Raw genomic sequence first — 10,811 nt, 5'->3', positions numbered from 1 at the left:
CCGGTTCTGAGCCGGGACCAAGATAGAAAATGTGTCTTGGCTTGAAACCTGACGGTATGTCAAAGGGACGAACGCCCCATATCGAAGCCTCTATCGACAGTGGCTGGTGCTGGTGCGCGTGCCCGGAACAGCCCTATTGAGCGGGCATTGACAATCCGTTCGGAGTGGCCAAGATTGCGCTGCTCAATGCCTCATGCCAATCAATCAGGCGGCCCTTGGAAGGCGTGTATCGCGTAGGGTAACAGGCGTTTTGAAGTCGAAACACGCATGATGTTGAGGCCGAAAGCAGCCTGAGATTCCGGCAAGATGGTGTTCCGACGGCAGGGAGGCATTAGCAAGCATCTCCTGATGTGCGAGTGTGACAAGTCAAGTCGAGTCGACGGTTCTGTCACTGGCATTGTCGTCATGAAGGAGACGTCAATGGGGGGATCGGATTCCAGGGCCCCGGTTCAGGAACAGGAACAGGAGGTCGGGGATGGCCTTCTAGAAGGACCTTCTAGCGCGTACCGGGCCTTGTTGGGAGTCGGGACTTTGGCTAGCGCAGAGGACCCTAGCTGCTGGTGGAGCGGAATGAGCACGCGCCGCTCTGAGTGTGATTGAAGATGGGCAATAGTGGATGTAAGTTGTCGGACGGTAACTCCTTAGGGGCATCCGGCGATGAATGGGCTCAGTTTTGAGTGGTGATGCTTGCTTGGAGTTGGAATAAAGAGGTGGTGATACTGTCAAAGGGGGTGATGATGAGTAGCAAAAATGGAGGCTTGGCTGAGAGGGGGAAGTTGGAACAGGGGGAAGTTGCCCAAGCATGATGTGACCTGTTTGAAGATTTGGAAAGAACCACCAAGGCAGACCGAGGATCAAAATCGAAGAAGGAGCAAGTGTCACTGTGCCTTCCAGGAAAATGCCTTGAGGCTTTACGTAGTACACGGGCACTAATGGAAAGAACGAATGTCATCGCTGTCAAGCGGCGGGCGATGGTAGGTAGCAGTTGGCCTAGGTAGAGAATGCAACAGTATCGCTTCCCCACGATGACAGCAACCTAATCTCAGCTATATCCCGAGCTCGATATTACTTTTATCAACAAAATCTATCACAGCGAAATAGTGTCAAAATGACAAGCCAGATCGTGGATCAACGGATAGATCGAGGGTTTTTAGTCTATGAATAGTATTATTCTCGGTTGGCAGCTCGTTCAAGCGGTTCTGCATTGTCTATTTGAAACGCTGAACACACTACCTTAGATATAGTGATTTGACAGATCGATATAGGCAGGATTGTCTATAAGTCAGTGACATATACCGAGAGTTAATATTATTAATTGGAAACACTGACATGAACGGTTTTTGTTCTGTTGATCTTATCTAATCTTCTAGCTCATGCTATTAATTCTCAGTAAATCCAGTTGTTGGCAATTAACTGATTGGAAGAGACGATCTGGAAGCTGACCTTGAACCAGCACAACGCAGTGCATTCCAAACCTGGGATAACCTAAACAATGAGACAAGACTATTGAACAAATGTCACTTTACGTGATGTTGAATAAGCCAGCCATGGCCGGGGCATTGTCTCATCAAGTGATAGTCTAGCACAGCTCAACGGCCCGGAAACTAGAATGGCCGTCCGTGGTCTGTCTACCTGTCTGCCTGCCTGCCGTGAACCCAACCCAGGGGGAGGGATCGTCCATCTTACCGAGCAATGGCAGCCCAGGGCCTAGTCTTTGACGCCATCTTTGGCTCGAACCACCTTATAACCATCCCTAGTCAAATCTTACCTCACCTTACAGGCTTCTTACTGCAGGTACAGAATGCCTAGACTAAGGCATGTAGGCATGCGGGTCACTTCACTTGTCAAGGAGGTAAGATGACATGGGGGCCTGTGCTGACAAGAATAGTAATCGACGTCAGCGAAATTCGCGTAGATCTCCAGCTCTCAACCCCTGAAAAGCCCAACGGCCAAAAATAACAAAGATACCTACCTACCTACGCCCGTCCTAATGCCATTCGCCCCACAACAGTAGAGAGAAAAGATCTTCACCGAATTTCCAAAGATATCGTTATAACATAGGCGACTATAGGTAAACGAAAAACCTAAATAGGAGGGGGGAAATCTCTGCTGATCTATCTATGTATTTGAAAAATCTTTACCGAAACTACCATAAGATCTCCTATCAACTAACTCAACTCAACTTGCTCCGCCACTCAGACTATCAAACTATCCAAGCTTTTGAATTTCATAACCTCGCTTCGAATATTCGCATGAATGCATAAATGACCAATTTTACTCCCCCACGCAGCTGACTGACAGCTCAGCGCGCTTCCACGCCTTCGGTCAAGCCGCCTTTTAGTACACTACAGCCCTTGCACAAATCTATTCCCAATTCTGCCACCTACAGTTTAACATCTCCATATTCCATCTCCTCTCCCAAAGACACGGTCAAATTATCCGGCTATCGACGTGGGTCATCCATGCGAATCCCTGTCGCCATCCGTCATCCGTCATTTACATCCGCATGCATATTTGCTGGTCGATGTCGGTGACTTCTTTTTAGACTTTGCACCCTAGAGAGAAAAAGAAAGGAAAAAAGAAAGGAAACCAATTTCTGCCTATACTAGATCCCGTGCAAGTGTGGGATCCAGATCTATCAGAGAACTCTACATACAATAATTTAGATGACTTTGTGATAAGAAATAAATAAATATAGTCTAAATTTAATATAATTTTAGGGTTTATGATAACAATAGATATCCTAACCTTTCACTAAGTCAGAGTCCCTAAGTATGTTTAGCTCATCACGAGGTTGGTGTAATCCAAAGCCTCTGCCAATGTGATCAACACCATACAAGGAAATCATCCCGTCACTAGTCAAATCAAGTGATGCGTTATCTCGGCTTCAATTTCTCCTTGTCATTTTTACCATAGGTATTTTACAACATGCATAAAGAATACACCCAGTCTGCCCAGATCAACTGATTGATTACAAAATGAAATGCTCCCTTCTTTGATAAAACAACGCCTTTACCCACTACTTTAAGCAAAGTTATCCGATCGGTCCACCCAAATATCCTCCAGTTCCGCAAAGTTAACGAAATGCACTGGTCTGTGCTGGTCGCTATAGAACGGCAGTGGCGTATCCAGCTTGACGTGGACAGGCCTCTTCTCCATTCCAGCAAACGCGTTGCCCATAAAGCTGTAGTTCCACTTGCCATCATCCGGTACCAAGAAGAATCCCCTGAACCGTGGGCTCAGCAACAGCTTTCGCTTCTCACCCATTGTTGTAGTAAATCCTTGAGGTTGATCACTCTGTGTGTCCTTGTTCTCAGCTCCCCACTTGTAGCCTGCTGGTGTAAGGCCCCACGCCGATAGAGATACACTGCCAGGTGTGAATGCAACCGATACCGTGACCGTGTTGGTCTTGTCCCACTCATTATGCGCATCGAGGAGCTTTGAGTGTTCTGTCACATCCATGGCAGACATGTAAGGTAGTTCGCTGCCAGAGACCGTGTGGATCACACCCAGAGGCTCCATTCCTTCAAGGAACTCGCTCTGAGGAAGTTGCTGGGGCAATTGCACATTGCGGAGGCCGCCAATCTGGGGGATCATGACGATACACTTGATCTCCTTGACCTGGTCGTTGTCGGGGGCAGAAGAACCATACAGGTAACCGGCCACTTGAACTCTAAGGTCAGCAATAGTGATGAAGCGCTTCAGAATGTTGTTTGGCATGACGTAGGTAATATCGTCAAGATCATTGTCAACCGACGAGACGTAAATGTTCTTTGCTCGTGTGCGCAAGTTGGATGTAGCAATGGCTCGTGTTCGCCACTCAGTCTTGGAGGCAAATGTTTGCTGCTCGAACTGCGAAGTTGTGGTAACAATGATCTCTTCGCCATGGACGTTCTGGGTCTTCGTAGTCACAGCCGTCAACTGTGCCTGCTCTTGTTGTTGCTTCTCAATCTCGGCGGCTTGTTGTCGTTGCATTGATGGGGCCGAAATTTCCATACCCAGGATAATGTCTCGCACTTCACTGGTCGTCAAGCTGGAGACATTGACATTGTTCTTCTTGCCGTAATCGTTCAGGATAAGATCTCGAAGCTGCGTTTCAACCTTGATCCAATCTTCATCTGACAGCGATGGCCAAATATGGTGCTCATGTGTGATGACAGTCTTGTCAGGCCGGAGGATGAGCTTGGTCTTATCAGGGTTGACGTGGAGCGCGCGTAGGATAAGAACAAGACGAGAGAAGGCGGTGTAAGATGAAATACTCTTCAGCCACTCATCGTACAGGTTGAAAAGCACCATCTGAGGTTCAGTGGCACGAAGAATCATGTCACCAAGTTTCTCCACTTTCATCGCTGCCTGGAAGGGAAGCTGAAGCTCTGAGGCCCGAATAGAAATATTGGGGAAGTCGAGCAAGTGGACTTCGAGAGGATCCAAAAGACCCTTTCTTGTCACAATCAGCTGCTTGGGTTGTTCTTCCACGGGCAATGATCGGATCAGAGCAGCGACTTCTTCGGCCGTCTTCCACTTGGCGAGCTGACCAAGACGCTTCTGTCCAGCCCAGACACTAGTGTGAATGATCTTGAGGAAGAGCTGTCCGGTTCTTGGGTTGAAGATGAAGATAGCACCGTTGATAGGCTTGGTTGTCAAATTACCCTCAAAGGTCTTGTGAATGGTGACACGGTAGACGTTGGTGTCATCGATAAACAACTGCGTCTGGTTGCTAAACAATTCCGAGTAGTTCTGGGAGTTCAAGAACTCCTGGTTACTCTCAGAAGCGTAGAGCTGTAGACCTTTTCGGATACGCTCGCGCAAAACGTACAGAGCGGGATTGGCCTTCATGATCTTGGCCATAGCCTGCTGCACAAGAACCTTGAGACCAGGGAAATACATGCCATAAGCAGAGTAGAGGTTGTAGGCAAGATCAATGCCAATCATGAGACCAGTAGCTGAGGGGTAGATACTGGCACTGTCAGTCGTATAGTCGAGATACTTGGCACGTGTGTACCGTTCAATGTCGTGTGAGTCGTAATCGCCATATCGGAGCTGAACATCAATCCAGAATTTGTTGGTAGTTGTCTGCTCAATAACGTCCTTGGTATCGTAAAGAAGTGAAGGTCTGGTCACATTCCACTTGTGGTTAGAGAAGAGAAGAATATCGGCACAAGAACTGTTCATCTTGTAAGACTTTCGAGGATGGATAGTCTCTTTCTGAACGGTCTCAATGCCGAGAGATTCCAGTTCCTGGTCAAATACCTGACAAAGATCCATAACAACAGACTCATGAATCTTCTGCCACAAATGAGCTCGGAAGATCTGGATAAGCGAGATCTTCAGAGTAGGAATCTTTCCGTGCAAGAAAATGCCTGTCAAGTCAAGCTGGACCTGGAAACCCACGTAGACGTTGGCTCGGTTGATGGTGGGTGACCACCACAAAGTGAAGCGACGGTTAGGAATTTGATTCAAACCACTTCTTTGAGCATTAGTTAACTTCTTGAACTTCATAGATTCTTCAAAACCCGAGGCCTTTTCCCAAAAGAGGCCTTCCCATGAAGGGAAACCTGTTGCCTTGAAAAGGGTATGTTCGAGGATGGTCTCAACACCACCCAACGCCTGGATCACATCGGTACGATAAGCGTTCAGGTTCCACAATTTTCCATCATGACGTTGACTAGTCCACCAGAAAGGATTATTCTTCATCAATTGATAGATCTTAAACTCAGCTCGAGCTCGGAAACCCTTATCGAAGCTCAGAGTGCTTCGATCCTTTTGGAACAGGGTGTTGATTCGAGGAAGACCGCGGTCCCAACTATCCTCGAGATCCTCGAGAGTAAGACGACGGTTCTGTTGATTGGCTTCAAGACGTTTCTGAGAATATTCTGTCCAGACTCGTTGAGAGTCGATGAACTCGGCCTCCCAAGGAATGATGTATCGGAAAATATTCGGGATGAGGGTCTCCTCATCGTGGGTCATTCCTGCCCTGTAATGAGTAACGCCAGTGTCGGTTTGCTTTGACCAACGCTTATCACTAGCAGGAATAAGGATATGTGAGCCCGAAATCATACCAAGACCACCAAGCTCCTTGGGGGTGTAGAAGACGGCAGGAGGGAAACGAGAAGGCATTTTGGAGTTAAGACCAATCTTGACTCGGGTCTGAATCTTGGTCTCGCACTTGACAATTGTATCAAGCAGGTCGACGGTCGATACAGCTGCCTCACGATAATAAGTGAAGAGGGCGATCAATGCTGTGTTCCACTTGTTGGCGATCTTGGTGAAAGTTGTAGAACCTGAAGACATGAGAATCTGTCGAATACGGTTGTTGAACTTCTGAATATCCTCCTCGGTGACTTGTAGGAAAGCGTGCGCCGTCCTCTCCTTTGTGGTGTTGTCAACGAGAGACCACACACTGTCCTTGACAGGGAATTCTTCATTCTGGTTGCGAATTTTGGGGAGAATGCGGACTTCGAAACCACACATAGAGAAGAGCAAGTTCGGGTTATCACGGCTGTAAACGCTGACAAAGCTTTCATCCCACTCAATCGTTGTAACAGATCGAGGCAGACGGTTCTTCATATCCCAGAAGACCGCTCGTCCGAGGTTTACATCATGGCGCATCAGACGCATGCGAGAATCTCTTGGCCAGCACTTCTTGCTCTTGTATCCAATAACGTTCTCAAAGTTAGGGTCGGGTTGTTCCGTGAGGAATCTTTGGATGAGATCTCGAGACTCCTCAGCAGTAAATCGGAGGAAGATCCAAACCTTGTCGATGTATCGAGTGTACAGTCGGATAGGATGACTGGACTCAGTCTCGCGGTCACGGAATTGCAAGAAGTCGTTGGGGCTTTGAGGTGGTCCAGCAATCTCGCTGGCTCGCTGAGGGCCCAGAAGCAGAAGATCCAACACAAGACCGTAGAATTGGAACACAAATGCAGAGAACTGTAAGCCACGGATCATGCCATAACTGTTGACATGGTTCATGTCCTTGTAGGTGAGCTGGACGTTGTTCTTGGCTGTAATATAATCTGCCAAATTGTGGTCCATAATCAGCCTGAGAAGAGAGTTCAGAAGCGTGAGCTCCATCTTTTCGTAAACCTTGGATAGTTCCGTCTCAATCATGACATTGCATTCGCCATTCTCAGTCTGCCACACACGGTCGAGGTTGTTGATACCTTGTGCCCACTTGTAAACAAGCAAAGGCGGGACCTCGGAATCCGATGGCTTGATCCAGGCAGGGAAAAGATGTCGCTGATCTGCTTGATACCACAAATATTGATCCAGGTAAGCATCGCTAATCTTCTCGATAGGTTCAATATCGTAGACAGGGTTGATGGTGCTGTAGTTGTCGTTCATGTCAATGTTAACTTCCTTGAAAGCTCGCTGGGTAAGCAAAAATCGTTTGATTCGCTCCAGTGTGGTTCCAGGGCTATCATATGCTTGCTCAATCAGAGCTAATTCCTCTCGTTGACTCTGGTTGAGACGGCCCTTCACTGAATATGCCTCCCTAAGGCGCTCAAGCGCAAGAATGAGGATCTTGGTGTCGTGCTTATAAGAAACACTCGGGAAGGGAATAGGCGAGAACTTGCGAGACTCAAGCCAATGCACGGTAGTTGTGTAGATGGCAATGGCTTCTTCGGAGGACACGTAAGGGCCATCCTTCATGTGGTTGTGCTGGCGTTCTTGCTCAGCCTTGAGCCAAAGTCGAGTCAAACGACCGACGTTCTTCTTGGCGACAGTCTTATCAACGGTAGCTCCTCGTCGAATACGCTCACGGTTGTAGTGGGCGACTGAGATCCACCAATCGGCCTTAGATTTGACGTATCGAAGAATGATGTTCTCAATAGGTGCAGGCAAGCCTGGAACCTTCCAGGGGATGTTACTCTTCCAACATCTCCAGGCCTCAGATAAATGCTGAAGCACGGTGTTGACCTTGTTCTGCTTGATACCCTCGGGCATCATGTCCATAAGATCAGCCATAACGGATGCGCGGAGCTCCAAATCGAAATGGGACTCCACACGTTGCTTGGTGACTGTCTTTGCAACACCCTTGCTGTGTCGACCCTCAAATTGACGAGACAAAAGATTTCCTAACCATCTCTCGAGCAAAGGAATAATTCCTCGCATGAAGAAAAGCCAAACCCTCCAAGCAGGAGCCCAGAAACCACATCCAGGACCCTTACCGACAGGTCCAGAATTAAACCGGTAGTAAATGAGATGCTTCAGATCCTTGCAAGTTCGAATCTGGTGCATCAGCTTGTATTTGTATCGGTACATGCCCGTCAGCTGACCAACGTGGTTGAAGGCGTATAAGATACCATCTGCAAGCTGGAAGGCGTCAATGTTTCCAAGTCTGTACTGAACCTGGGCATCAACGATAAGCTTTGTAAGTCTCAAGATCTCTCGCATGAGATGGAAAGCGTTTCCGAAACGTGACTTCTTTCGCTCCTTGGTGGTCAAGGTCTTGACAGGCTTCAAATTAAAGTTGTAATCGAGGTGAAGATACGTCAAGTTCTTGCGGTGGATAAGGAGGTTGAGCATGTTGAAACCCTGGCGACAAACCTGCAGACCAGCCTCGACCCAATCGATGGTTGTCTGCTGGAAGAACTTGGTTTGCTTGAGTGATCGCATCAAGTTCTGCTTGTTTTGCGCCTTGGGCTTCTTCTTGTGCAATTCATTCAATACGAAGTTTTTGAGGAGTTTCTGGTACGAGACTCGGACCTTGACTGGAGGTCGATCCGAGGGAGGATGCTCGAGGTACCACTGCTTGACGAGAGGCACATCTTGTGCTCGAACCATGCGTCCGGATCGTCGGTCAAATGGGTAAGGCGCCCACCAAAGTTCGACAGCGGATGATGTGTTCTCATTCTCGATATCCTCGTCGGCAAGGAACGGCTCCACTCCAGCAGGCAGCTCAAAGGCATCGTCTTCGGACTCCTCAATGTTACCAGCGCCAAATATCTCGTCCTCGTGGGAAACCTCGACATTCTTGGGTGCGACGGTTCGCGACGAGATGGGGTTGATGCGACGATCGAAGTGGAATGTCGGGAGATCAGGATCATCCGCACGATTAAATACGACCTGGGGGTGTGAGTGCCACGATAAATGAACACTTCTTGGTAGCGAATTATAGAGGTACGGGTAGGCGACCCTGAACTCGGTTCGAATGGGATTTCGGAAAATGATACGATCAATCGCATTAAACTCGCCGAAGTCTTCGTCGTTGGGGTCGATATCCTTGTACAGAGGTTCGAAACGAGGACCGCCGGGAAGAGCGACGTTGAGAGCCTTGGCTGTTAATAAGCTCTTAAGGTCGAAGAGATAGAAGTAGTTCTTGTCGACGACATCAGAAACAAGTGGTCGACTCAGACGGAAAAGTGTTGCCATCTGAGGGAGTGTGAGGTTCCAGGCCTTGTAGCTTGGGCCGTTGACGTGCGGTGTGTCCAGGAGGGGTCTGTGATCGTAGAACCATTCATATACGGCCTCGTCATCTTCCTCGTCCAACTCCATCTGAATCGGCTCAAGTGGCTCAACATCCTCTAAGTTTTCAGCCCACGACAGGGGAGGCTCTTCGTCGTCGAAAGGCGGGAATCGCATGCGCTTGAATAGTCGTCTGTCGGCCTTTTCTTTGCGCATAAATGTCCACATCATAGCCCACTGCGCAAAGAAGACAGGCTCGATAACACGCGGGATCTCGTTGACCAAAGTCAAGCATCCGTTTACATGATAGAGCACCTTGACTTCTCGCGCCGATTCCCATGGCATCGGCATGTTCTCGAGAAGCTTCAGAACTGCGTGTGGCATGAACTTCAGGGCCCCTAGATAGCTTCTTTTGTCGTTTGTGTATTTCTTCTGGGACACATCGCCTATGTCCTTGACAATCTTCCGTAAATGTTCGGGGGGCATGTCAGCCTTCTGCGTCTGAACGAAACCGCCCTTGCGCTTCTCTCCGAAGCGGTTTCGTCGTGATCTCACCCACTCGTTCTTCTTCTGGGCAAATTTGGCCATCATCGGATCGGTGGGAGGACGAAAGCCTGGAGGAGGAGGAGCTGGAGTTGAAGGAGGAGGCGGCAGAGAAGAGGAAGGCGGAGGAGGTGGAGGAGGAGGTCCCCATCCTGGGGGAGGAGGCGGAGGAAGTTGCGACATGATTGTTTGTTGATGCGCAGAAAAGAAAGGCAAGGATCGTGAAGCTTTCGCTATTTAGGCAGAGCGCCGTTGCGCGTGATGAGTCACGCTACCGGTCCCAAAGCGCTATCAGTATTAATATTAGTAGTAGCTGCTTTGTCGCGGTTGCTTTGTGATGAAATTGATGCTGGTCGCGCAGATTTTGAGCGAGCACGACCAGGGGTAAATGGTAAGGAGCTTTTGAGAAAGTTGCCTTCATCACGATAAATTCTGGGCCATGGCCTTGAGACGCGCTTCAATGTGGGTCTCCTCACGTGACTATGGCAACTTCGAGGTTGGTGTAAGTCGAAGTTTATACTGAATACAATTCATGATGGCTGCGACTTATTTATTACCTTAGCTACATAATTCTACTGTTGGGCTATTATAAAGCTCACTGTTCAGATTTAATCATATATATGTATTTATCTATTTGTATAAACCGGTATCTGGGTTCAAACGACTATACTATTGCTTCCAGCTAGAAGGTCAACTTGGGTCTATCATTTATAGTAAATTTTATAAGGTCAGAAAACCCCTACAGCTTCAGCTTCGGTGTTGTGTCATTTACGAAAATAACCTATATAATTCCTAGCATTAAACTTGCGTTGAATGTTACTTGTGTATAAGTTGTCTCTGCATTTGGCGAAAGTGAGCCA

The 10,811-nt window shown here is 48.2% G+C and overlaps 2 protein-coding genes across 2 annotated transcripts; one reads left to right on the top strand and one right to left on the bottom strand.

Annotated features, from left to right (window-relative positions):
- Positions 1-306: 306 nt before the first annotated feature.
- FVEG_16539 (hypothetical protein) lies at positions 307-600 on the top strand (the record flags this gene model as incomplete). Its single annotated transcript, XM_018905787.1, has 1 exon — positions 307-600. The coding sequence occupies one exon, from the start codon at positions 307-309 to the stop codon at positions 598-600; it is 294 nt and encodes a 97-aa protein (XP_018756026.1).
- A 2,205-nt stretch (positions 601-2,805) lies between these two features.
- FVEG_09212 (pre-mRNA-splicing factor spp42) lies at positions 2,806-10,358 on the bottom strand. The gene has a single exon (XM_018898187.1). The coding sequence runs from the start codon at positions 10,132-10,134 to the stop codon at positions 3,025-3,027; it is 7,110 nt and encodes a 2,369-aa protein (XP_018756025.1). The 5' UTR covers positions 10,135-10,358; the 3' UTR covers positions 2,806-3,024.
- Between the last annotated feature and the right edge of the window lie 453 nt (positions 10,359-10,811).

This window comes from Fusarium verticillioides, chromosome 5, assembly GCF_000149555.1.
Source record: "Fusarium verticillioides 7600 chromosome 5, whole genome shotgun sequence".
Taxonomy (NCBI): domain Eukaryota; kingdom Fungi; phylum Ascomycota; class Sordariomycetes; order Hypocreales; family Nectriaceae; genus Fusarium; species Fusarium verticillioides.
This window is presented reverse-complemented; position numbering and strand designations above follow the sequence as displayed.